This window comes from Conger conger, chromosome 6 (genome assembly GCF_963514075.1).
Source record: "Conger conger chromosome 6, fConCon1.1, whole genome shotgun sequence".
Taxonomy (NCBI): domain Eukaryota; kingdom Metazoa; phylum Chordata; class Actinopteri; order Anguilliformes; family Congridae; genus Conger; species Conger conger.
In genome coordinates this window covers 14361012-14387658 of record NC_083765.1, presented here as the reverse complement: position 1 = coordinate 14387658, position 26647 = coordinate 14361012, and the positions used below count along the sequence as shown (strand labels likewise).

The following is a 26647-nucleotide window of genomic DNA, read 5'->3' as shown; positions in this document are numbered from 1 at the left end:
CAAACAGGATGTGATCTGACTGAGACAGAGGCCCTGAGGACCCCATTTGTCCTCCAATAATCAAATCTGTTTGATAAAGATGGAAGTTTTTATTGCACTCCTTCATTTGCTGTGTTGATTAGATTCAGCAGAGCGCCTGCTCACACTCATTAGAGTCTGATGAGGCAGCCCATCCCATTCCAGTGAAAGACACCTTGAATCAGTGTGAGCTGTGGTGAGTGAGTGTGCCTGATGGAGGTGGTCATCTTGGATAATGGCGTGTTCATGAGAGTCACGAGAGGGGAAACTACAGTGCCCCTGACAGATGACGGGCACATGACCACTTACCCTGCCACTGGCCCACCTGCAACCAGGCCAGCACCGGATCGGTTGTGGGCTCAGGATTGGTCTGAAAAAAGTGCAGTGCCCAGACTTGGCAGATCCGGATACTCTGGCTAGCGATACTCTGGCATTGGCAGGACCATGGACATAGAGCTTTTGAGAATGGCTTTGGATACAGCAGGTTTTTGACATTGCAGTTTCTTTGATTTATTGTTGCATGAGGTTCCTGTCAGAAAATGTGAACTAATTATCACTTATTATCTTCGGAACGCCACGTTCAAATCTGAGATCTCGTGCTTCAACAGGAAGACAAATGCCAAGGTGAAAGGGGGGTTGGAATTTTACAAGGTCTCTCTCTTATCAGTTAACTCATTTAATTGTTTACTGTAAATTCAGCGTGCCATGAATTTAATTCTGGAAGTGATATATAGCCACATTTGGGGTTATATAGTGTTAACACTGCGCAGTGCTTGTTTTCTGCCAGGAACAGAAAAAAAAGCGAGTTGTGTGAATCATGGGGTTTTTATCTGTGAAACGTCCTCCAGCATGTGTCCCACTGGGACCTTGCATTCTGCCCTATGCTACAGTAACTCTGGCTCCTCGGTTTAACCTCTTCTTCTCACTGTAACTCCTGTCTTTTTTATTCTTTCTTTTCTCTTCCTCACTACCCCCTCATCTGCCCTCACCTCCTTTTTCAATCCTTCACTTTGCTTGTCCTCCCTGCCCTACCTTACTCCACCCTGCTCTGTCTTACCCCACCCTACCACACCCCACCCTGCCGCACCCTGCCCTGTTTTACCCCACCCTGCCGCGCCCTGCCCTGTTTTACCACACCCTGCCGCACCCTGCCCTGTTTTACCACACCCTGCCGCACCCTGCCCTGTCTTACCCCACCCTGCCCTGCTACACCCTGCCCTGTCTTACTCCACCCTACCCTGCCGCGCCCTACCCTGTCTTACCCCACCCTGTCTTACCCCATCCTGCCCTGCTACACCCTACCCTGTCTTACCTCACCCTGCCCTGTCTTACCTCACCCTGCCCTGTCTTACCTCACCCTACCCCACCCCACCCTGCCGCGCCCTGCCCTGCCTCACCTCACCCCACCCTGCCACGCCCTGCCCTGTCGCCCAGTTCAAGAAGCTGAGCAGGACGAGGCTGTAGTGGAATCCCAGGCTCCCCGCTCAGCTAAAAAGGCCAAGGCCTCGGCCTCCACCCCACAAGCTGGCAGTGCCAAAAAGGAGAAAAAAGGGAAGCACAAAGGTTAGCCTTGCGCTGCCAGGAGACTGACCCCGCCCACCACACTGAAGTCTCCACTAGGCATGCCTGAGTGTCATAACGAGCTGAGTCTGTCCGGAAGGTTCCAGCCTGCGCAAGCAACATGTCACACTCAGGCAGACCACAGCACAGCTTAAGAGTCTGGAGGAAAGCGAGACTAGCAACTTATACTTTACACCTGAGAATGGGGCTGAACAGAATGAGCAAGCACTGTACTGCAGTTACAAAATGAGCAAGTACTGTACTCTATTCAGAGAGAGTACACTGAGGCCTGTATCCCTGGTGTTCGCTTGTTGTCTTACTCAGGTTGATTCATGAAAGAATATTGTTAAAAAGCACAATATACTATTTCAGCATAGTAGACAGAAAACAATGTGTTTTCACAGCTGATATTTAAATTAAAAAAAGCTTTTTTTTTCAGGACTCCTTATGTTGTGCCATGTGGTCTGATGGCATTTTGTTGTGGGGGAAGCTTCTTGTGCAAGATATCTTCCAAAATCTTGTTTCAGCTTCTGTCACTGTGGGCCATGTGGAGAATGAGATGTTGTGTTGTTGTGTGGCTCTTCTGAACTACGTATTTCATCAGCTGACACTGATGGGTCTCGTTTATTTCATGCCTCAGGCCAGATGAGAAAGCCAGACGTTTTACTTTTGAGACATAAACCTGTCACATAATTGTGAATTCTATATCATTCCATACAGTTGTGGAGTGTATGATTACAAAGCACTGTAATTCCCTTGGAGTGAATTTGCTTGAGTAACTGGGAGAAGACATATAAACAGCAAGTATGGACACATTTTCTGTAGTAATTTCTTCCACGCTGTGTATTACCCTGCTGGAAAAAGCATAGATCGATGATGATGGCCATTATGGTGGCGAATGGCATGCTGGGGCCAGCTGATCTAGCATGACCAAGCTGGTCTACAGCATTGCCAGCACATCTATTTTCACTATCAGCTTGACCTGCTGAAGACCAGTACTGGACCAGCAATAAACCAGCATTAACCAGGTTTGAATATATGCTGGTCTGCGCTGTTATCCAGCAGCAGGATAAGTGGGTAAATGGTTGGCATTTATGTAGCGCTTTTAACCAAAGCGCTGTACAATTGATGCTTCCCATTCACCCATTCATACACACACTCACACGCCATGCAAGGCACCGACCAGCTCGTCAGGAGCATTTGACAGGTCAGGTGTCTTGCTCAGGGACACTTTGACGCATCCAGGGCGGGATCGAACAGGCAACCCTCCGACTGCCAGACGACTGCTCATACCGCCTGTGCCAATGTCTCCCCATGTAGGTGTTACTTTAAATGTGAAATCTAGATAGCACTCATGACCATAGCTCATGTTAATGGAATAGACCTATTTGTTTTGCTATTGTCAGCTTGTTGCAAACTATACACGTCTCTTGAGATTCCAATCAATGTGACATTTTCTGCAGTGATGCAGTGGATATTTCCTGTTTTGGAGAAACTCAATTTCTATACTGACCTTGAAAAATGAAAAATGCCCTGCCAAATATACTTGGCAGTGACAGCAGTGCGATTTGTGACCTGAATACCTATTTAAAACGGTGCAATCAGCCATGGATTCGTCAGCCTGTCTCGCTACACGACTCTGTTACTGAAACTGCAGATTTGAATGTCACTCACATTGGCAGAACAGCCAGCATGCCAGGACCATACATACTCCTTCTGCTTCTTAATCCTGGTTCATCTGTCCAACATCCCTGTTTTATCCCTGACTCATTTAGGCTGTAAAACAAATGCCTCTTGTTGCTTTGTCACCAAACCTGGTCTGAGTCCTTAAAAGAACAAACACTGTACTGTGAATAAAGTATGTCATAATTCTCTCTGAAACCTGCTTCTTCCCTACCGAAATACTCTAAACTGAGTGATAATTTAACCATCATGGCATTATTGTTGTATGGGCATAACCACACATTAATGAATCAAACGGAGAGAGGAACACCATTCAGTATGTACATTTTCGAATGTGTGATTATGGCCTCTAATCAGTCCGTATTCATTTAGCCCTTCCATACTAGGTAGCCTAAACACAATTTGCTTGTTCCACAATCACGACAGTTAATGAAACAAAATGAGTTTGCACTAAGAGGGTGCCAGTTACAAACCATTAAGTTATGAATTGATGTTGATAGAATCCAGGTCAACATGTATCCCGCCGCTGTTGCAATGAAACAAGAAAGAAAAGAAATGGCAAGAGCTTGCTGTCTTCGAAGCACTTAGTGGCCTGGGTGCCCAGTGCTCGTGCATGAAATGAGTTGTTCTGTCCTTGAGAACATGTGCCAGGGGCTGGTGATAGCATTAGGAACGTGCTGTTCTGTCCAGTGTTGGGGGGCTAATCAAATGACATGGAGACAGCACAGACGAGAGCCAGAGGCAGCGGAGATGGGAAGGAAAACGGCATTGTAATGTGGACTGGCCAAGCTGAGGATGAAGCCACCTGGCTTATAAAATCACATGTTTAAATAGGACTGAGAAAAGGCATGAGAATAACCTTAGCAAAGGGAATGAAATTCCTTTGGTACGCTTGTCAAGCTAGTTGTGCTGATCACAACTCTGTTGAAATTGTTTGAGTTGGCCAGTGTATGAGGCTAAAGCTCAGGTTTTTGTTGACATACTACATTTTTGTCATTAGTCAAAAAGGGCGTCTTTCCACTCCAAACAGAATGAACTGTGCAGCCATTTTCAACATTTTAGTCTTTCGTCAAATGGGTTAACATGCATATGTATATGTATTTGTATGTGTATATGTATGTTTATGTGTGTAGCTGTCCCAGCTAACGGTTTTGGTTGCCTGGTAGGGATTGATGGACCAGCTGGCCTCCAGGAGGAGGTGCGGGATCTGGGGAGTGAGATCCAGATCCTGAAGGTGGGCCGGCTGGCCGCGGCCTCGGGGGACTGTGAGGGCGAGGCGGATGCTGTGGGCAGTGTTCAGCCCCAGGGGAAGCAGGACCTGAGGGTCACCATGCTGAAGAAAGGTACGGTGGCAACACTCCACGTGCCTGCTTCTCCACGTGTCGCGCACACGCCCGCTTCTCTTTTGCAATCAGTTAACCGCTCGGGAAGCCTGAACATTCTCACACCTAATTAAGTCCCAGAGTGCACTGGGGCAGAAGGCCAGTGCCCTATCCAGGTGGGGCTGTAGTTGCTACTCTCACGTCACTCTCATAATTTTTCACTTGGGTATGTAGTTGTCCCTTTGTAGCCCTCTCGTGTTTCTTTGGCTCTGCATCTCTACTTGTCATAAATGCAACACAAGCTATGGTACATTATTCATTATTATTAAACGGGCAACGGTATGAAAAGGATCTTCTCTTTGTCTGTAAAGGTATTTCCAGTAGTATGAACTTTGATGAAGAGGACGATGATGATGACGAAGATGATGAAGACACATCCAGTTCCTCCCAGCTCAACAGCAGCACCAGACCCAGTTCAGCCACCAGCAGGAAGTCCAACAAGGTGCTGACAGATCTAACTATAGCCTGTATCAAATTGTGCCTTCCTGTTTGGTGTGCACTTGTCCTTGGTTTATGTACTCTATAGTCTATGGCAGGGGTGCACAACAAGGATCCATTTCCGGATTTTGTGCCAACTTCTGGTCTTGATTATTGAATTGACTCAATCATATCTGACATATGTGTGAGTACTGGCTACAGCTGCAGACTGCAAGTGTACCCTAATGATTTCACTGTGCTCAAGCACAGGCTTGAACCAGGGTCATTTATAGAGCTGTCAGCAAATTAAAAACAAGGCAAATGGTTGGAACAAAAACCAGTACACAGACCGGCCCTCAAGGACCGGAGTTGTGCACCCCTGGTCTATGGAGAGCATCCTGACCATGCCAATGCTGTCTGTTGCTGGATGACCCATGGGGCTTTGTCCAGGGAGCTAGAAGGATAGTGCCTGCCTCACCATGCAGAAGTGACCTCTATGGTCAATGGAGTTTAAGCTGTGAATGAAGCATAGCTCGAAGGATAGTGCCTGCCTCACCATGCAGAAGTGACCTCTATGGTCAACAGGGCTTCGGCTGTGAATGAAGCATAGCTCGAAGAATAGTGCCTGCCTCACCATGCAGAAGTGACCTCTATGGTCAATGGAGTGTCAGCTGTGAATGAAGCATACTCCTGTGACCTCATGACAGTGCAGCTCAGCTGGTGGACTGCAGGGTGAAAACAAGTGGCAGGTGGCCGCATAGATTTATGAAGGACACCGCAGCAACTGGATGGGCCCAAAGAAATTGTGTGAATAGTCCAAATTGTGAAATTAGGAAATTAGGGCAACTCAGTGGTACTGCTGTTTTGGCTGGAGGATTCCTCTCTGTGTGCAGTTTTACAACATCGATTAGCCCTCCCTGTGCCATCTTGCATCCCATTCACCACCCGGCGCATTAGCGTGTCCTCAGTGCAGTGCATTTGTGTGACCTTAGCACTCACAGCGTTAACGTGTTCTCTACTTCCTGAGTTGTGCCATTGTTCTATGCATCTCACGTCATACGCTGTGTCAGCCAAAGTTGCCTTTTCAAGGTCTGTCGGGTGTAAACGCATATTCAGCTATTTACACTAATGCTTAGTAAGGCTCAGAGGTATTTGGAGGTACTTGCGTTTTCCACTTGTTTGGGTATTGTTCTTCTTGACAGATAGGTGTGGATAGAAGGTTCAGACAATATTTGAACCCTTTCCCGTTGGAGTAGAAACTCTTCTTTCATCTGCGATGGTCCCACCTCACTGCTGCTGAGGGTTGCAGTTACTTAAGAGTGTTGGCTCATTCTCATTGTCGGAAGACAGCGAGGGGTGGTGTGTGCTCTCATTCGTGTCTGAGAGGATGGTTTCAGTGCCCTAGCCTCCGGCACTTGGGAGTCAAGTCTAGTCCGCTGTGATTCTCTGAATTCTCAAGAGCTGAAAATAACAGCTAGGTATGGTCCCTGTTCTTAGCATCTCAGATTTGTCACCAATGTACTACAGCAAAGTGTATAATGTGGGACAGCACCAGCTGACTTCCTGCTAATGAGTAAAACATTTCAAACAATCTTTTTTTAAACTGCCACCAACAGCTGCCTGATATACTGCGGGTCTTAAAGCCACCTGTGTCAATGTAAGTCACTGACGCCAATACAGGTTTTTCTATTTTTTTCCCACAAGAACACGTAGTCACAGGTACTTTTTCTTTGTATAATGTCCCAATTTGTTCAGTTATTATATCATTTGGAAAGATTTTAATTTGTACAAAATGGTAGCACGGAACCAAAAGGTTTCAAAACACTTTTCAAAAGCTGTTGGAAAGCCAATGGGTGACAACACAGTCTATATTTCTCTACAGTCCATGTCCATAACAGACAAAATGTGGTCTATAGTAACGATGAGGAAACTGAAACCAGTCTTTCTGAGTTTAATCTCCTTCCTCCGTTCACCCCACCCCAGGACGCGGCCTCAGCGCCCTCTGCCCTGGTCAGTGAGCAGGCCATCGAGGTGGATGACCTAGAGGAGTTCAGCCTGCGACCAGCACCCCAGGGTCTGACCGTCAAGTGCAGGATCACCCGAGACAAGAAGGGCATGGACCGGGGCATGTACCCCACGTACTACCTCCACCTGGAGAGAGAGGATGGCAAAAGGGTGAGGGACTGCTTCCAGCAACAGCAATCCACAATTGAAGTTGCAAGTACAACAGGTGGTGTTGGTTGGTGACGATTTGGTTTTCTTTCTTTGAGTGCATGTTTCACGTGCCTGTGTAAGAACCCTGATGACTTTTGAGGAAACAGGAAGTGGTTATGTTCCATCCTTAGCCATGTGTCCCCGAGTTTTTGGATTTTTGTACAAGAAATGGCCAGGTCCATTCTCCCCAGTATCCTGTGTCATTATGGGACTGTACAGCCTAGTGTGTGTGTTCTCTGTGGCACTGCCAATTGAGACTTATTATAGATAATAGTGGTGTAAATCTTTTGTTCCATGTATTTAGTGATTAAAACAGACTTTTCTGAATTTAATTTATTGCTTAATCTCCCTAGCACGATGTGAAGAAAGATGTGGCTACCTGCCGATGGATTATTAAAATAGTTGGCATGCTTGTTAAAAGGAGAAGCTTTCTGCCCACTCAAATTTCAGCTCAGCAGCTGCCACTGCTAATGGCTGATGATGACGTATTAGTTATAATCACGTTTCTTTTGCCTGATTTTTAGTGTGACTTCTTATTGTTTAGGTGTTCCTCTTAGCGGGAAGAAAGAGAAAAAAGAGCAAGACATCTAATTACCTCATCTCCATCGACCCCACGGACCTATCCCGAGGGGGAGAGAGTTTCATCGGGAAACTGAGGTCGGTCAGAGTTTCCAGCTTTCCCTGCCTCCTTTATGAATTATTTTGTTTTAATTTCTTTGTTATTTTATCGCTGGCCTGAGCCACTGAGCTGTGTGTTCATCCATTTTGTGATTTTCAACCGCTCTTCTATAAAAAGACTGCCTTCCCTTTGAAAAGGATGTGCTTTGTAATTAACTGTGCCATGCCCAGGCTGACCTCAGGATGCCATTATACATGAGGTAATTGAGTTCATTACTCCTGCAGCAAATGTATTTGCATGCAAATGAGGCCCAGGGCAGAATAAAGGGGGATGACACCCAGGTGAGTGAGCTGTGATTTTGGACAGATGCACAGATGAAAGGGTAGTATGCTCAGATGGAGGGGTAATATGCACAGATGGAGGGGTAGTGTGCACAGATGAAGGGGTAGTATGCGCAGATGGAGGGGTAGTATGCACAGATGGAGGGATAGTGTGCACAGATGGAGGGGTAGTATGCGCAGATGGAGGGGTAGTATGCTCAGATGGACAGGTAGTATGCACAGATGGACGGGTAGTATGCGCAGATGGAGGGGTAGTATGCACAGATGGAGGGGTAGTATGCACAGATGGAGGGGTAGTGTGCACAGATGGAGGGGTAGTATACACAGATGGACAGGTAGTATGCACAGATGGACGGGTAGTATGCGTAGATGGAGGGGTAGTATGCTCAGATGGAGGGATAGTATGCATAGATGGAGGGGTAGTATGCTCAGATGAAGGGATAGTATGTGCAGATGGAGGGGTAGTATGCGTAGATGGAGGGGTAGTATGCACAGATGGAGGGGTAGTATGCTCAGATGAAGGGATAGTATGCGCAGATGGAGGGGTAGTATGCTGAGATGGAGGGGTAGTATGCTCAGATGGACAGGTAGTATGCACATATGGACGGGTAGTATGCGCAGATGGAGGGGTAGTATGCACAGATGGAGGGGTAGTGTGCACAGATAGAGGGGTAGTATACACAGATGGACAGGTAGTATGCACAGATGGACGGGTAGTATGCACAGATGGAGGGGTAGTATGCGTAGATGGAGGGGTAGTATGCACAGATGGAGGGGTAGTATGCTCAGATGAAGGGATAGTATGTGCAGATGGAGGGGTAGTATGCTCAGATGGAGGGGTAGTATGTGTAGATGGAGGGGTAGTATGCCCAGATGAAGGGATAGTATGTGCAGATGGAGGGGTAGTGTGCACAGATGGAGGGGTAGTGTGCACAGGTGTGCTGGCTGCATTGAAGTGAGGAGTGGCGATACGCTTTGCTGTCCTTTAAAGGCATCAGCATTGGGCTTTCATCACCACATCCTGGATCCTGTAGAACACATTTCATGGACCGGCAGAGCAGAAGGGGTTACTTGGGAAAGAGAGTATAATTGTGTGCTCTCTAAAGCAGCAGAGGGTGCATGTCATCTGCAGATATTTCTCTCTTATATTTTTATCTTGTATTGTTAAGAGCCTTGGGCTAATGCAGCTTCATGAGTAAAAACTCTTAGGAGATGATTGAGCGCTGAGCTGCTTTTGTGCAATAACCTATTTGCAAGATTTATTAATAGCAGAGGTAATGAATAAGAGTCAGCGGTAATATAGATGTGTTTTTCCCTGCTGTATAATATTTGATTACTCAAAGCTTAAAGCTTTACCACAAGCATACTGTAATATTTTATGAGAACAGTCAGAGTGGCCTCTTCTGCTAGTGATTTACGCTGATTAAGGATGGGTTCTCGGTTTTTGATTGCCAGTCGATTCGCTGGTGGCTGATGAAATGATTGGGATCAGCTGTTAATTATGATGCCCATTGGGAAAAGGTTTCTGATTGGTAGTTAATTTTGAGGCTGGTTGAAAAAAGGTTTCTGTTTTGTAGAGCTAATGTCCTGGTACTGGGTCATATTTTTTAGGTCAAACCTGATGGGGACTAAGTTTACGGTGTACGACAGCGGCCTGAATCCTGTGAAGACTCCATCCAGCTTAGAAGCCAGCAACCTGCGTCAGGAACTGGCCGCCATCTGTTATGTAGGTTGTTTTCCTGACCAAGGGACCGTTGGCATGGTGACCACTCTGAGCCATCAGGATTGACTCATTGCCAGTTTATTAATATGTGCTTTCTGTTTATTATGATTTGTTATTTATTAGGCCTACTATGTGTGACAAATATCGACACACGTGTAAAAGCAATGCAGAAACATCCAGAAACATCCAGAATATATGGATGTCCTTCATGCAGGTCTTCATCAAATGTATAAGATAAAATAATAGTTCATCGCAAATGTTGAGGTGGTGGCACCACCTAGTGGTCATATAAGAAATGGCAACATGGCTGGAACAAACTACTGGATAATTATTTATATTAATATCTCCACTACTCTCACTCAGAATTCATGTGACATGAACATATTACACATATCTAACACCTATTTATCCATGATAAATGGTGGGTCTCCCTATGTATGTGTGTACTTTTGAAGATGGTGTCCTAAAGTAATGATGAAAATGAATCAGAAAGCAGATCTGATTTTTAAACTGTAATTTATTACAGGAAACCAATGTTCTAGGCTTCAAAGGGCCTCGGAAAATGAGTGTCATTATCCCAGGAATGAACATGGAGCATGAGAGGGTGTCCATTAGGCCACGAAACGTGAGTACAGTTAAAATTATACCCGAGAAAGTGAGACAGGCTACTCTCAATACACCTTACTGGGCTCAGGTATGCATGCAGTCAGTTTATGAATGTATTAACCCAAAAATAAAATCCAATCAAATCCTGTAAAATCTTTGGTTTGGCCCTGAGATGAACACCAACCCTGTGATATGTGTTTCTGTAAGTGAACCTCTTGACCATGGTTTTATACATTTAGTTGCTGCCACATGATTGGCTAATTGAATATGTGCATTAACAAGCTTGTGTACAGGTCTACCTAATAAAGTGATAAGTGTGTATTGTGTGTGTAAATTGGATCTTACCTCCCTACCCCCAGGAGCATGAGACTCTGCTGGCACGGTGGCAGAACAAGAGTACAGAGAGCGTGATCGAGCTACACAACAAGACGCCCGTGTGGAACGACGACACACAGTCCTACGTGCTCAACTTCCACGGCAGGGTCACCCAGGCCTCTGTCAAGAATTTCCAGATCATCCATGACAATGACAGTATGCCATTCCCTCACCCCTAACTTCAAAATGGAATTAATCTATATAAATGAACTGTACAACTAATGATTCCAATAATACAAAAGTAGCAAACAAAAATATTAAACAGATTATATTGCTGAGTACTGGAGGATTTGCTACTAATGGTTGGGACATCATATGTAACGTATAACTAAAAGGCATTTTATAACCGTGGACTGCCAATCAGATATGATATACATACAGAACCTTCTGCTCTCCTGTTTAGACACAACATACTTTATATCAAAAGCAAATGTGTACAAGGCTTTAACCTTTATTTAACCTGACTGCCCCATTGAGATGAGTTTTTCTGGTCTCTCTGCAGTGGACTACATTGTGATGCAGTTTGGCCGGGTGGCGGAGGACGTCTTCACCATGGACTACAATTACCCCATGTGCGCCCTGCAGGCCTTCGCCATCGCCCTCTCCAGCTTCGACAGCAAGCTGGCCTGTGAATAGGGAGCGCCACCCCGTGCTGACATCACTTCCTGTTCTCTGCACTCTCCTCTCCCACCAGGATGATCCCAGGGTCCCATCCTGACTGCTTAAGAGAAACAAGAACTCCACTCCCCAAACTGAATGGAGGAGGAGTGACGGAGGAGGGGCTAAGGGTTCGGTGAAGTACCGTAAGATACAGATGTTCTGGTCTGTGTAGCTTTCCCCACGAATGAAGCGGTTATCTCTGTCTCAATCTGCAGTGGACAAAAGCACAAACAGTAATATACTCATGCATTACAAGTTGCTTTTTCCTTTGTTTGTTTGCTTATTTTTACAAATGATTGTCAGGATGAAATCATGACAATGGTTATTACTACTGCTGGTATTTGTGACTGTATTTGCGATATATTAACACTGTTTTATTGATGGACAACATTGTCATTCAAGAGCTGAAATCTGTGTTGCTTGCATACACTAACAGACTAAAATGTCTTTGATAAGCTGAATTATGTATAAGAGACGAGACTGGACCTCTAACCATGTCATCATTTGCATTGTCATTTGGCAACTTCAGTTATTTAACAGTCATTCAATCAATTCTGTCAATAGCCTCAGCATTAATTGCAAAACTACAGAATAATTTACCTGTGTAAACACCATGAATGGAAAGTCAGCAGGTCATGTCACTAGGTTGATGATATCTGAATAGTGGCCCTGATGTGATCGGTATTAGTATCATGTAGCTCATTAGCCTACAGTTCTGCATCATTTTCCACAAAATGGTCCAGAAATATGCTGCATTCTCCTAGGCCACACTTGGAATTTGTTGAAAGTATTTTTGTTATTTATGTATTTATGTTTCCACATTATTTGATGTGCTGTAATTTGATTAATCAATTGTATTTTCCTGTAGCAGAGTCAGTCTGTATGGTAAAATGGAGTCAGAAGCACATAGTTTATTGCGACTGACAGCAATACCCACCGAAAACCAAAAACAAGGAGGGGACAGAAAGAGAGGCAAAGTGTTCTGTCACGGGAAGTGAAGACAGATCGATGATTCAGCCCTCTCTATGTCCTTGTAACTTTGTCAAACACAATGAGGAGTCATTTTCTCTCTGGGAACGTAAGGAATGCAGCACTTTAACTTGAGTTTACCATGCTTGTTAGACAGTTGTAAATATCGTGCCTTTGGAGGAAAAAATGTCATGCGTCAATTCTTTTTAAAAATGCTGTAATCTTCAGTTTTTGCCTTTTACAGCAACATTTCCAGAACGTGAAAGGAAATTTAACTTGAAGCGCTAAGAAATAGCTATTTGTGCACAGAGACCCACCAAAGCACAGGTGATTTGAAATTGCCCGAGACGACGTGGAATCATGTGATACGTGAAAGTTATTTCCAGTTTGTAAACCTCCTTAGTTATAGTATGAACTTTTCATGCTGCCACAGTGTGAGGTAAGTTGCGTGTCTTATTGAAGCTGCTTCCCAACTATAGATTTAGCTAAACAAAAGGCCTTTTTATTAAAACTAGTTAAATGCTATGCGTGAGCATCCTAAAAGTCTGAAAGGTAGCTACTGTCTACATGCTAGCAGTGGGTAATTATGAATGTTTTATTCGGCCCCTTTCATTGGCAGCTTTGGATATAACATTCACAGTATTCTGGGATATTACATGGGAGGGCTGCCAGAACTGGCTGAGAACAGAGATTGCGTGTGAGAGCAGAGTAGTGAAGGTTTCTCCAATCTTACTGAAATCTGGAGACTAACAGGGTCTGCTTATTTTTCTTTTCACCCAAGAAAACAAGTGAGGTGAGTATTATTTGTAATCAAATACCTTTATTGATCAATTAAGCGCAGAATAACAACTGAAACCTGCAGACACTATGGCTGTCCAGTACCAGGGTTGGGAACCTTTCCTCTAGGGCAAGGATCTCAAAGTAAAATCCTGGATGGCAGCTGTGCCTGTTAGTTTTGGACGTGTTCCTGAACGTAAGTGATTCATTTAAGTCATTGATTGGCTAAAGAGTCTACAGACCTTTTTCCCAAAGCCTAAATTGGCTGCTAATTGAAAGAAAATGACAAAAAACAGCGGAGACTGCAGCCCCCCAGGAGTCTGATGCCCCACTATAGGGGGGGGTCACAGCCATTTTTTATACCGTGTTCCTCCTGTGAAAGATATTCTACTCAATTCTGTTCTAGTCTATTCTATGAATGGATGATGTAAACTGAGAGGTGAAGGAACACAGTGAGAACTAGCAGAGGAACATGACAGAGAGGTAGCCAAGCTGGATGTAAGCTTGGCTTAATCAGACATGCCAGCTCTATAGTTTTACAGCGCATTCACAATCTTCAGAGGATTGAATTGCTCTCTGTTAGTTTTTGTGTGATTCTTTCATTGGGCTGAAGTATTTGCTTGGCACAGCTACTGTTACAGTAACTGCTGGCCACTCTGTATTGGGGCCAAATACGACATGCAAATGTGTCCTATTCTTCACAAGGTGGTAACAATTGGCCATCTGTCTGCAGTGAGCCAATGTCTTCCACAATCTGCTCAAATCACCACTTCAACTGTGGATTACTTTTTTATTTCTGTGGGGGTCTGGGTTTGTATTAGACATATTTCTAAATATTTTTTTATTGGTTAGTATTATTATTTTACCAAGAACAACTTTCATGAACATTTTTGAGGAAATCTGTTTTCAATATTCTACACTTGGATATTTACTGTACAAATGCAGGTTGAGTAGGGTATCGTTTCTCAGTAGTACATCTGCAGTACACCTCCTGGGATGTGGGCTAGTCACAGCTGCTCCTCCACTGTGTACTGTGGACATAACTGCATGGCAGTTTGAATTGGAGGGGGCAAAGGTGAAGTGTCTCAAAGATGGGCCTCTTACTGTATAGTCTTATTTCTGTCATCCATTGCCCCTAACCCCCATCATACCCTGCCTCTCATAAGTGACCGGCTAGAGCAGGGCAGGACCAAATGGTATCATTTTGTTGTTACACCAGCACCCAGGCATCCCGCCCATGTGGGTCATCATTAGCTGCTTTTCCATTAAGATCCCACAGACAGTTCTCTCCTTACTAATGCATGAACTAGCCCAGATAGGCATTTCCAAACTACTTTTTTTTTTTTAGTAAGGGTGACATGAATGCTGCACGAAATTGGGATTCAATATTCCAAATTTGTAGAAACTCACGCTAACGGAAACAAAGCTATTGACATACAGTATCACATTGCTGCCACCGTTTTTCGCAGTTTGAGTGGAATCCTTTTTAAGTCTAGAATTTCAGCAAATGGAAATAACAGATGCTTTAAATTGCCTGAACACTGTATGTTATTTACATTACTGCTAATTTATTTTCATTTTTTTAAATGAAGAAATCTGAATACTTTCACAAAAGCAAAAGGCCCTGTCACTGAGTTTATAAAAAAATTGGCATAAAAACTAGCCATTAGCTATCTATGGTTTTCCCCCAAAATGTCTTCTTCAGTAGTGTTCAGCTGTCTTTGATATAAAAGGACAAATGGTTTCATATGAACTACTGACATGAAAATGCATAAACTGCATTTCATATTTGTTACACTGAATCCAGGAATAAAATTGGCCCCATTCATTTTCTATATGTAATAGTAGTACTGCTATATTGTAATGTTGAATGTGAACGTTGTTATACATTAAAAGTGTTTGTTTACATTTACAGTGCTGTAAGCATAAAGAATAAATCTTTATTCTGACGAGCTACCACTATGCTTAAACTTTGTATTTGTCTTCATCTCACAGAATGGTCCAGATCTCAGTTTGCTCATATTGAAACATGCACATACACACAAGAAAGCAATCCAGACAACCAAATGGATAACAATTTTTATTTAAAAATAAAAATCCTGTCCCTGCACAATTTTTTTAGTTGTGTGATCTTACACACTTAAATAAATAAATTACTGATATGTTTACAGTGTTTTCTAAAGTTCTTGCACAAAGCTAAGGAAGTGTTCGATAAAAAGCCAACACACAGTGATGCAGTGTCCAGTCTTGAACAGAAGTACCCAGTCATGGAGAGCCAATCAGTCTACTAGAGTCAACTGTAACTAAGCACTCAACTTGTCCCTTAAATCAGTTGTTTACAAATGTAAAGGCATACTATGCAGGATTTTTACCTTGAAAATACAGGTTATTGTTTTCACACAGAAAGTGGTCACTGTGTGGAATAGCCTCCCAGGGCATATAGTGGAGGCAGAATGTCTGGGTTTTTAAGATCATGCTTGATACGGCGCTACAGTTGATAATGTCCAGCTTTAGGTAAACTAAGCATTAGGTACACTTTAGTGGTAGGAGAAGGTGAGCATTGCTGGGCTGAATTGCCTGTTCTTGCCATTATGTTATGCTATGAAATGAGTTACGAGATTTGCCTGAGTCGGAGGTGAGATTTGAACCTCGCCCTCTCCAGTGTTCCATAGGTTTCATAGACGACCATGTTACCCGTTTGAACAATGTTATTCTGAATTTGAGGGTTACGTCATCAGAGAGTGAAGAGAAACAGGGCACATCCAAAAATCTGAGTGGCTTTTCCTTGATGCTGACAGCTATCGAAAAAAACAGAGATATAAAAATAATAATGGAATTAAAAAGATAAAATATGAAACGGAGGTGAGTGGGTGGGGTTGAAGACAGAGGAGGAGACTTTGATTGTAAACACAAGACCACAGCAAGGCTAAAATCCTGCACAGTATGCCTTTAACTTGCCTGTACTGTTGGGTCAGTCAATCACCAGGTAAGATCTCACATCCGGATGTGGATGTAAAGACCCTGCAGGCTACCAGGATCAGGGCTGGGATGCCCAGCACTACACAAGCAGTGGCTGGGGAGAAACAAAAGGTTAAACACTGCCCCCAAAGGAGAGCCTAGGTACTGCATACACCTCACCTCCCTCTACTGGACCTGCACACCATCAATCTCAAATGTACTCGCACTCCCTCTCACATACACACACCATGCCACTGTCACCTGAGGAGGAAATAGAAACTCTTACAGTGTGGCTGCGATCTGTCACCTGCGAACAGGAAGCCAAACCTAATGTTTACATGCACAGGCAGGTTAAGAGACTGCAGCCAGCTGGGTCAGAAAGGCTGCATAATGTCAAAGGGAGAACTAGGAGGAGGTCAAAGGTCGACGTCTGGGGAAACGTGCGGGTTTATCTCTGCGGGGTTTTCATTCGCCCTCCTTCTTGCCGCGTTTTCTGAGCGCAGCGAGGCCCAGCCCTGTGAGGAGGTCGGACTCGCGCCTCCTGTCTCTCTCCTGGCACTCGTCCATAAGGAAGAGCTCCTCCTCTTCCTCCTCCTTCTCCCCCTCCGCGTCCTCCAGGTCAGGTGATGGGCTGGATACCTGGCCGCTAAAGCTGAGTCTCTCGGCCAGCACCACAGGGTCCTCCTCCTCCTCCTCCTCTTCCTCCTCTGTCTGCTCCCCTGCCTCCTCGTTGTTGTACTCGTCAGTGGTTCCCTCCTCGGGGTAGCGATACACATCCCTCTGCTCCCTGAAGCTGATTTGTTTCCCTCCCCTGTGCCGAGGCCGCGTCCGCTCTCCCTCACCGTTCTGGCACTGGACCTCCGGCTGTGGCTCCACCTCCTCCTGCTCTATCTCCGCCCCCTCGGGCTCCTCCTCCATTCTCTCGGCCAGCTCCTCGGGGGTGGGCAGGTCCGTTTTGGGGTCCTCCAGGACGACGGTGTCGTAGTTCTGCCTGCTGCAGGACTCCTCATGCTGAGGGTAGGTCTCCTCAGGGTACCCTGCAGAGACACGGTGGAGAACGGTTCAGAGACTGTGCGCTTATGATAACTTATGACTTCGCAAAGCAGGATTACTGAGTTAGCTGAACGACAGTGTAAAACCCAGAACAGCTCTTTTTACTTCAGTTCATGTTCCCGATTTGGGAGGGTTCCAGATTTTACTCAGTGTAATTGTCCAGCAAACTGAGTAATCATGCTTTGTGACACAGGGCCCTGGTCTCAATGCCCTTTGTCTATAACATAAATACAGGAAATGACACTGCAAACAGTAATGCTTAATCCACTGATAATCTCTCCTGTAAGTGTCCTGTGTCTTATCTCGTAACCTGGGCTGTGGTGAGTGATTTATCTACGCGGTGACAGAGGGTGCTTGGGTGTACCTTCCCAGTCCTCGGTGTAGGACGCCTCCTCGGCCTCCATTTCGGGGGAGACCCCGTCCATCCCCTCGATCAGCTTCCCCTCCTGCATCACTCGGGTGATCTCCTTCAGCTGCTGCAGGAGCTTCTCCTCGTGCTCCACGGACACACTCTTTATCCTGCACCCGGGTGGGGCGGGGCCAGGTGAGGAGGGACCAATCAGGGCAGGGTAAGGTGAGGAGGGACCAATCAGGGTAGGGTAAGGTGGGGTGGGGTATGGCAGGGTCGGCAGGGGCAGGATGCAGTGAAGAAAAGTGAATCAGGTGATGAGGGCAAGAGGGAGAGTATCATACAGTACACTGCTTCAGTCAGCCCTGTGTAAATGACTGCACACTACCACACACCACAAAACTTCCACCTACCACCTGGAGTACATTTACTTATTTACTTTTAATTTCTTGATTACATTTCTTCGCTGAATTTACCATACCTTCACAGTGCAGCACTGCAACAAATGTACAATGAGGATAAAGCATGTATTAGTTGGAGCTAATTCAATTATTTTGATATGCTCCACAGTCCAAAATAGATTTAATATTAACATTAAACGGCACATGCTAGTACAAAAAAACACATTTGTTTTTGGTCAGTTCTGAAGCAGTAAATGATAAGAAATGGTTAGTTTGCGGAATGATTTAGGATGTTAAAACCCATATCCCATAGAATGGCAACGGTCAGCAAAGTGATCAGTGGGTTACAGTCTGTCCCGTGCATGCATTATTCTGTGCCATAGCCAGTTTAAGAGCTGTGCAGGTTTTTAGTATTTAGCTCTTTTAAGGTATCAAAGCCATAGTCACCTTCTGGGGAAGTATGGAAGATGGTCACAACCGCTCTTTTAATATAAGACAAAAATCAACTTTTAAACAAAACAAACTACTTTTCAATTAATGAGCTTTAGAATGTTCACTTGCGGCAGAGTAAAAATCAAAACATAAAAATATATTGTCAAAAAAGGAAAAAGAGAGTGATGTGAATATTTCTGAATTGAAAGTTTTTCACTCTCAGCTCTGTGCACATTTGTTTGGCTCAGCATGTACGTTTTACAGTAAGGATCAGGATGTGCATTTTACAGTAAGGCTCAGGATGTGTGTTTTACAGTAAGGCTCAGGGTGTGCATTTTACAGTAAGGCTCAGGATGTGTGTTTTACAGTAAGGCTCAGGATGTGCGTTTTACAGTAAGGCTCAGGATCTGCGTTTTACAGTAAGGCTCAGGATGTGCGTATTACAGTAAGGCTCAGGATCTGCGTTTTACAGTAAGGCTCAGGATGTGCGTTTTACAGTAAGGCTCAGGATCTGCGTTTTACAGTAAGGCTCAGGATGTGCGTTTTACAGTAAGGCTCAGGATGTGTGTTTTACAGTAAGAGCACGGTTCCTTCTTTCAGTAAAAGAGAACAGGGGCTGAAGGAGAGTAAACTGGGGCCGCTCACCTGTTGGGACTATGGCCTGCTTTGGAGACAATCCTCTCCATCACCTCCTCCGTCTCCCTCAGTTTCTCCTGCAGCTGAGTCAGCTCATAATCAGCTGCGGGTCACACACAGGGACGCAGCTTTGATTTCTCACGCCCGGGACCAAATATGTGTATTTATATAACAAATGAATAATAGTTACACCCCGCATCCTGGGCCTGGGACAGTGTCCCAGTTGTTCCCCTCATCTGCGGCCCAGAGGACATACAGTGTGATTATAAACATCCAATCAGCACTGTGATTATACAACATGCCAACCCTCAGGAGCTGCAGCCTGCACAGAGCAGGGTACTGCATGGACAAAGTCAAGAAGCTTTTTATTTCTCAGAATAGAAAAACTTCTGGTACTCAAGTTTCTCAAATAAACATTGTGTTATCCAGGCTGATTCAATACATTTTTGTCAGAGAGGAATCTCATGGACTCACTGAGTTCAGGGGTCAAACATGATGTACCAAGCTTATACTTAACTTTGGTTTTAACTTTGGTTTTGGCTTAAGTCTTTTATTTGTATATGCTGTCTGCAATCAGATTGTTTGACACAAACATGCCCCATTGACTGAATACAATTGATTCCTCCTGCATTGATCTTAGTATACTGCCAACTCAAAAGTACTGTGTTCCACCCTCGCTTTAGATGGGATTCCAGTGTGCAGACAGTCTGGCCAGACAGTAGCTCAATTTACCGTGGAAAAAATAAATCCAGGGCTGGATTTGGATTTGAGAGCCGGAGTTGATGATCCCTGCAGTCAGTGCTTAGTGCAGTAGGACTGCAGCAGTATGTGCACATGTGGTATCGTGGCCTAAAATGCATAACTGATAAACTAAAATGCATAACAGATATTAAGTTTTGATTGCACGTATCATTACTTACTTATTTTTCTCTTCATGTTTTCAGACTTCAAAGCAGGGAATCTGTTCTCTGGCTTTGTAATTTTACCCTTGGATGTGATCTACGAAAGAATTTGAATGAAAAAGATAATCCATAAAAGGAAAGCCTGAAAGACCATTTAGACCTTTTCTGAACTGTAAAAGCATAATTATCCTTCCAAACTAGTTGTGATTAGGCAGCATCAAAACCGCTGTAAAAATCTCCCCCATTTGCTGTGCACTTCAGCCAAACTCATTACAATGCACATGGAAATATGAACATTTGCATTGAAACCAATCTACTCTGCACTGTAAGTGATGACAGATTATGTGCTTATTCATGCTCTACCTGATGTTTCTGACCAGAGAATACTGCCTGAGTAAAATACTGCAAGGTTTTTGGGAAAATATTAACACATTTATATGCGAAATTTGCAATTATTGACAGTGCATGGCAATTCTCATCTGAGTAACTTTCGAAAAAATTGTAAGTTATGCGGACATTCTTTTTACTGTGTGACTGCATGATTATACAGTCTTGACTACAATTCTGTTTGCAAAGACATGGCCTTTAAAGAGGGTAACTATAGTTGAAATATAACATTCAATTAGACATTTACACAAAATATTCCAGCAGTCCTATATAACTGGAGAGATTCGTGGACAGACTGCTTCGAAGCTGGAGTCACTCTCGTTTCTCCAGCAAACCGCTCTGTGTCTGCTGGTCCAAGCCAGAGTGGGAGAGCCAGCGTACTCCTGTGTACGAGGTGTGGGAGAGCCAGCGTACTCCTGTGTATGAGGTGTGGGAGAGCCAGCGTACTCCCGTGGACGAGGTGTGGGAGAGCCAGGATACTCCTGTGTACGAGGTGTGGGAGAGCCAGGATACTCCTGTGTACGAGGTGTGGGAGAGCCAGCGTACTCCTGTGTACGAGGTGTGGGAGAGCCAGCGTACTCCCGTGGACGAGGTGTGGGAGAGCCAGGATACTCCTGTGTACGAGGTGTGGGAGAGCCAGCGTACTCCCGTGGACGAGGTGTGGGAGAGCCAGGATACTCCCGTGGACGAGGTGTGGGAGAGCCAGGATACTCCTGTGTACGAGGTGTGGGAGAGCCAGGATACTCCTGTGGACGAGGTGTGGGAGAGCCAGGATACTCCTGTGTACGAGGTGTGGGAGAGCCAGGATACTCCCGTGGACGAGGTGTGGGAGAGCCAGCGTATTCCCATATGCGAGGTGCTCACCTTAAACAGGATGTACAGGATGTAGAGGAGGATCCCAAACCCGTAGATGGGAATAATCTGCCCCATGAGATTGGATTTGCCCCCTCCTCCAATCCCTCCACCCTTCGCTTTGGCAATGGCGTCAGCGCTGTGAGCCTTGGAGTAGGGAGACGCTGCCCCCCACTGGCCATCAGGCATCTGCTGCCGGTGCATCATGGGAGGAAACCGCCCCTGCCCAGCTACCAATGGAAAGAGGCACAGTCAGCATCATGTAAAGAGGCAGTACATAATCACCACAAACCAGTTCAATTGAAATTTTTATTGTGATGCTAGGAATGTTGGCCCTATGCTCCCCATTGTTTTCCCTGTCTCCCGTCTCCTCTGCTGATCCACAGCACCTCCAGCATCATGGACAGCAGGCTGGTTTCAGAGCTGCTGATCTACAACACCTCCAGCATCACGGACAGCAGGCCGGTTTCAGAGCTGCTGATCTACAACACCTCCAGCATTACGGACAGCAGGCCGGTTTCAGAGTTACTGATCCACAGCATCACGGACAGCAGGCCGGTTTCAGAGCTGCTGATCCACAACACCTCCAGCATCACGGACAGCAGGCCAGTTTCAGAGCTGCTGATCTACAAAACCTCCAGCATCACGGACAGCAGGCCGGTTTCAGAGCTGCTGATCCACAGCATCACGGACTGCAGGCCGGTTCAGAGCTGCTCAGCGTGGACAGCGGCAGTCTAATTGCTTTGATTATCCAATCACAGGAGCACGCTGCCATTCAGAGCCCTTTCATAAGCCCTCTACCCTGTAGACATGGAGCCATTTTGGCTGTAATTAACGAACTAACCTGTGTGATCCACCCTCACTAAGACATTCTAACAGACCTGAGGAAGCCAAACCCACAGCCCAGTCTGGATCACAGGATTCCCCCTTCTGCTGTGTCTCCACCACTTCCTGCACTCCCGGTTTAGTCCCGGAGAGTCTGACCTCTCTCTACAGTTCACTTTCATATGCCTGAGGAGCTGAACCAATCCTTGCTCTCGCTCCACTTTATAGATGGATGAATCTCTAGAACACTAGTGACTGGAATACGTCAACATGGCATGTACTGTAGACTTCCCAGTCCATAAATTCAGCTTGTAGTAAATTAAATGTGGTAGTGTAGTACTGTACTGTATCACCCCATCATTGGCAATGCAGTGCTCCAGGAAATAAAGTGAATTTTTACATTACATTACACTACTGGCATTTGGCAGACACTCTTATCCAGAGCAATGTACAGTTGATTAGACTAAGCAGGGGACAATTCTCCCCTGGAGCAATGCAGGGTTAAGGGCCTTGCTCAAGGGCCTAACGGCTGGGCGGATCTTATTGTGGCTACACTGGGATTTGAACCACCGACCTTGCGAGGCCCAGTCATGTACCTTAACCACTAAGCTACAGGCCACCACCTCAAATTTCCCTGCATCAGAAAACAAAATAACATTCAGAACAAACAAGTGCTCAATGTCCCTGTTTTAACAATTTTCTCTCCTGGAATAATAAAGCATGCTGGTGCTAAAAGTTTGTGTTTCAGGTGGAAATAGTAGTAACCTTCACTTATTTCACTGCTTTTTGCATTGTGTGCAAAATACAGCTGTCCAAAGACACAACGGGCTCTACTCTGATCATATTGTGGGTTGGTACTACATGGGTAGTATGGATGAGTAGTACGGAAAGGGAGTGGAGAGGTGATAATGGATAAGCTGCTAGAGACGTTTGGTGGAACGGGACGAAGGAAAAAAGAACAAGCAAAGGAAAACATAAAAGCACACTTTAAATTATACATTTATTTAAAACAAAAAGACAACTTACACAAAAGCAATGGAACAAACAGGACAAGGAACTCACGCAAGAGGATGCAAGCAATGATTAAAGGAATGCATGAACAACATCGATGAACCACAAATGCATAAACTAAAAGCATTAAAATGCATAAATGAAATTCACTGCCATTATTCACTGCAGTACGAGAATGATGCTTCCATGATAAATCTCGCTAGCTAGCTGTAATACCAGGTAGCTAGGTAGCCTAGCGTTATCATGACATGTCCGCTGGCCAGATAATTATGCAAACATTTTAATGTTCAGACATTTTTCAATGTCGAGGCTATGAATATAATCATGAAAAAAATAAAAATAAGAAATTGACGTAAACGACTGTACTTTCAACGAAGTCAATACAATACATCACTAACAAATGTTAAGTATATAGATAAACCAACAGCAACCAACTGGTAGCTGACTAACTGCCTTAAATGAAATTTTCCATATAATACCTGGCAGAAATAATATATGCCGCAAGATAATTTTCAAATGAAAGTAACTGCACAGTCGTCATGTGCATCCGCGAATCGAGATGGGTGACAGGGTTATTTTGAAGCCTTACCCTCTGGCTGCCCTACTTCCTTCTTCCCTCTGGATAAAAGCATCTTTGGGAGGAGCAGAGAGGCACAGAGAACGAGACATGACACAAGCGTAACCTTTTGAAATGTGGACATCGACATTCTGCCGGGACTGCTACAAAGGTATAATTTAGGAATTATGATAAAATACACAATTCATGAACTGGGAATCAACGACGCAGTTCGCCGTCTTCCATCCACTTCCACTTCCAAATCCTGCTTTCCCCGGAAACGGAAATGAATAGGGCAAGCTAATGTTCCAGTTCTGCTTCATTGATATCGATTGATATAAAAACGTTTATGTTGCGCTTGACTGAACGTCGTAGGAAATTATTACCGGGAGGCTCTCACTGCTCTCACTTACGGTAATAGTAGTGTGATTTTGAAGCAACGGTGTCTTATTGCTAGTATAGTTGACTAAGTACCTTTTTGCGCATTTGAATACGATGTCCAAAACAAATGAACAGAAGCACTAGCTATACTGTGCTGTATTTAGCTTGAGTTTAGTAGTGGAACTAATTACATGTGCAGGTCCATATGCAATGTTATGACTATGAAGCAAAGTTGCTAGCAGTATTTTCTTTCAGCGACACCAAAAGTTATTTGGTACTGAATTAGGTGTAACACCCTGTCATCTATGAACACATGAGCAAGTTATCTCTTCAATCAAAAGTGTGTATTTTTCTCGTATCAGTATTAGGGTCCTGGTCACCATTGCCGAGACAATGCTATGCTCAATTTCGCAGGCAGGTGGCAGTGCAGGCATTGAGTCGAACGGTTGTCTGTGACAAGTTTACAAAAATGTCACATTTTATTCCAGCAATTTAGTTCTTTTCATTCAGAGCAGCGAATGATATAATAATAAGATTATACATAAGACTATAATTAATCAATTTTTGTTAGTCTTGTTCGAGGGCAACAATGAAATTTCAAGGTTTTTTTCTTTACACCAGTTAAGCTCTCGCAATGTTCATTTTGTGGTGGATACAGTAGTCTACTGCGGACAGAGACTTAACGGTGGCTATAATTTGAGTAAATTGTAGTAATTTAAAAACCCTTACATTTTGATGACATTTTTTAAATAAGATTTCTTCCCCTATTTATTCAGTTTTATTCATAAGAACCTACGAACAGATAAAAATGTAGCTAGGCCTACATTAATGAATAGTATTGTTTGTCATAGTCTGCCTCATACTCTCAAGATGTGCTTTTAAGAGAAACGATTTTCTGCTTTATATTTGATTTAAAAAAAACACTTTTGTAAAACTGGTTCATGATTCAAAAACATTTGACACCCATTATGAAATTATTCTCCAATGGCCTTGGTCGCATCAGTATATTCAATATTTCTAAAATATTTTGAGTACATGGAAATCAAATAAGCCTGTGGAAGGAAAGAAATACAAAAGAATTGGCATTAGTGTACATTATTGGCCATATCCCTAATATAATCTTTTAATCCGGGGGATACAAACACACTGCTGTGTACTCTCACTCAGAGGACGGCTCATGATTCAATTATCAGTGCCAGCCAGAGTGTGATTTTAGTGCAGATTGTACCAGCTGTGCAGATGTTTACTATAGCAGATAGTGATATGTTGTTATTTCCTGGCACCACAAACTGGCGTAAAAGAGCAAGTGCCATTGCGTGTATAATTGTGTGGGAGTTAAGCTTCTCATTGCTTCTGACTCTGTCCTTTCATGTTGCAGGTTACAATGAGAAACAAAATATGATAAACTCATTTCTTACAATTGTTCCATTCATATTTTAGTTGTTATTCTTTTTGGTGAAGCTACAAGCCTACATTTGATATCCTCATCTTTCCCGCATGCTGTTGTAAGAAGTATTTCACAATTCTACACAAGGTTAGCGTAAAGCTTTGCTGTTACAGTGAAGTAAAACAAATTGCAGTTGTCAGGTGTGGTAAGACTATAGGAATGCCCTCACTTTCCACAAGTCCAGCAGGGACCAGGAAGAAAGTATTGCGTATGGAATTTGACTGCATGTAAGGACACAGACGCAGATGGAGATGTATTTCCTTACTATACAAAATACTTTAAAGCAGTGAGATACTTAAGTTAGTTGAGCAAGTAGTTTTAAGAGTCAAGTTTTAAGTATGTTTTATGTGGAGCTTGAATGGGTAATAATTATAATTTGTATAATTATGAATATATAGAGATAGAGTATGTGTTACAGACGTACTGTACACAAATGTACATGGTCCGAATTGACTGGTAGCTGCAACATATTCATGCCCCAGCAACTGTGTCTCAGTCTGTTTGCTAGTGCTTCTCTCTTACCCAGTCTTAATGACTTAATTATTCTTCATTAGGCCCAATTAAATTACTATAGACCCACTGCAGCACAATTCCAACAATGTCTGAACCCTAACAGCAATGTGCCAAGCATAACAGAATGAGACTACTGCCATTGGTTTTCAATATAAATAGGCTATGCTTGGAGAAATGTCTTTCTATTATTATTGTATAAAAGCCTATGTCTGGGCCCACTGATTGTTATGCCAACAGCAAAAATATGGCATTGACTCTTATGAAACGTTCACGCTCCTGTGTGTGTTTTGAGCGATAGATTCACACACATGGCAATCAGCGCACCTTCACCAAACAAAATTGCTTTCAGAAATAGAAATCGTTTTCTTTCTCTATATTCATGCAAGTGATTTGTTGTGCAATGTCACCTTACCGGGTTGTAGCGAACCAGGTTTACATCAAGTTTCCCCCCCTCCCTCCCCTCCTATTCTCCCCCCTTCTCTCTCTCTGCCTCTGTCTAAATCAGTCAATTTATTTCCAAATTGCAAGTGGAGTGTAGAAACAAGGCCTTTTTTTCTGCCCCAGCCGTGATGAAATATTAGATCAATGCACCTCTATGTA

The 26647-nt window shown here is 44.1% G+C and overlaps 2 protein-coding genes and 1 long non-coding RNA gene across 5 annotated transcripts in view; 2 read left to right on the top strand and 1 right to left on the bottom strand.

The window, feature by feature from the left end:
* tub (TUB bipartite transcription factor) overlaps nucleotides 1-15006 on the top strand; it is a 68292-nt gene extending 53286 nt beyond the window's left edge. For 2 of the 3 annotated variants that reach the window (XM_061244644.1, XM_061244645.1), the window contains exons 4-12: nucleotides 1453-1581; nucleotides 4428-4604; nucleotides 4955-5085; nucleotides 7044-7235; nucleotides 7819-7931; nucleotides 9846-9960; nucleotides 10484-10582; nucleotides 10923-11094; nucleotides 11441-15006. In XM_061244644.1, coding sequence (XP_061100628.1) covers nucleotides 1453-1581; nucleotides 4428-4604; nucleotides 4955-5085; nucleotides 7044-7235; nucleotides 7819-7931; nucleotides 9846-9960; nucleotides 10484-10582; nucleotides 10923-11094; nucleotides 11441-11574 — 1262 coding nt within the window. In that variant the 3' untranslated portion in view covers nucleotides 11575-15006. The remainder of the gene's footprint in view (nucleotides 1-1452; nucleotides 1582-4427; nucleotides 4605-4954; nucleotides 5086-7043; nucleotides 7236-7818; nucleotides 7932-9845; nucleotides 9961-10483; nucleotides 10583-10922; nucleotides 11095-11440) is intronic. The other variant, XM_061244646.1, reaches the window with a different exon arrangement.
* A 405-nt stretch (nucleotides 15007-15411) lies between these two features.
* On the bottom strand, nucleotides 15412-23950 carry ric3a (RIC3 acetylcholine receptor chaperone a). Its single transcript, XM_061244647.1, has 6 exons — nucleotides 23740-23950; nucleotides 21327-21544; nucleotides 20094-20172; nucleotides 19183-19276; nucleotides 17720-17874; nucleotides 15412-17339 (listed from the first exon to the last, which is right to left on the bottom strand). Exons 1-6 carry the CDS (start codon nucleotides 23855-23857, stop codon nucleotides 16768-16770), a joined length of 1236 nt encoding a protein of 411 aa, XP_061100631.1. The 5' UTR covers nucleotides 23858-23950; the 3' UTR covers nucleotides 15412-16767.
* Nucleotides 23951-24007: 57 nt separating this feature from the next.
* The window catches only part of LOC133130237 (uncharacterized), a 29830-nt gene continuing 27190 nt past the window's right edge, over nucleotides 24008-26647 (top strand). Inside the window, exon 1 of the long non-coding RNA XR_009708929.1 lies at nucleotides 24008-24120. This is a non-coding gene — a long non-coding RNA (uncharacterized LOC133130237). The remainder of the gene's footprint in view (nucleotides 24121-26647) is intronic.

Excerpts from the sequence above, each read along its gene's own strand:
- ric3a (XM_061244647.1), bottom strand. The coding sequence starts at position 23,857 with ATGTCGATGTCCACATTTCAAAAGGTTACGCTTGTGTCATGTCTCGTT. Across the intron at positions 20,173-21,326 it reads TCCTGTACATCCTGTTTAAG|ATCACATCCAAGGGTAAAAT; the intron begins GTGAGCACCTCG and ends ATTCTTTCGTAG. Across the intron at positions 17,875-19,182 it reads GCAGGCCATAGTCCCAACAG|GATAAAGAGTGTGTCCGTGG; the intron begins GTGAGCGGCCCC and ends ACCCGGGTGCAG.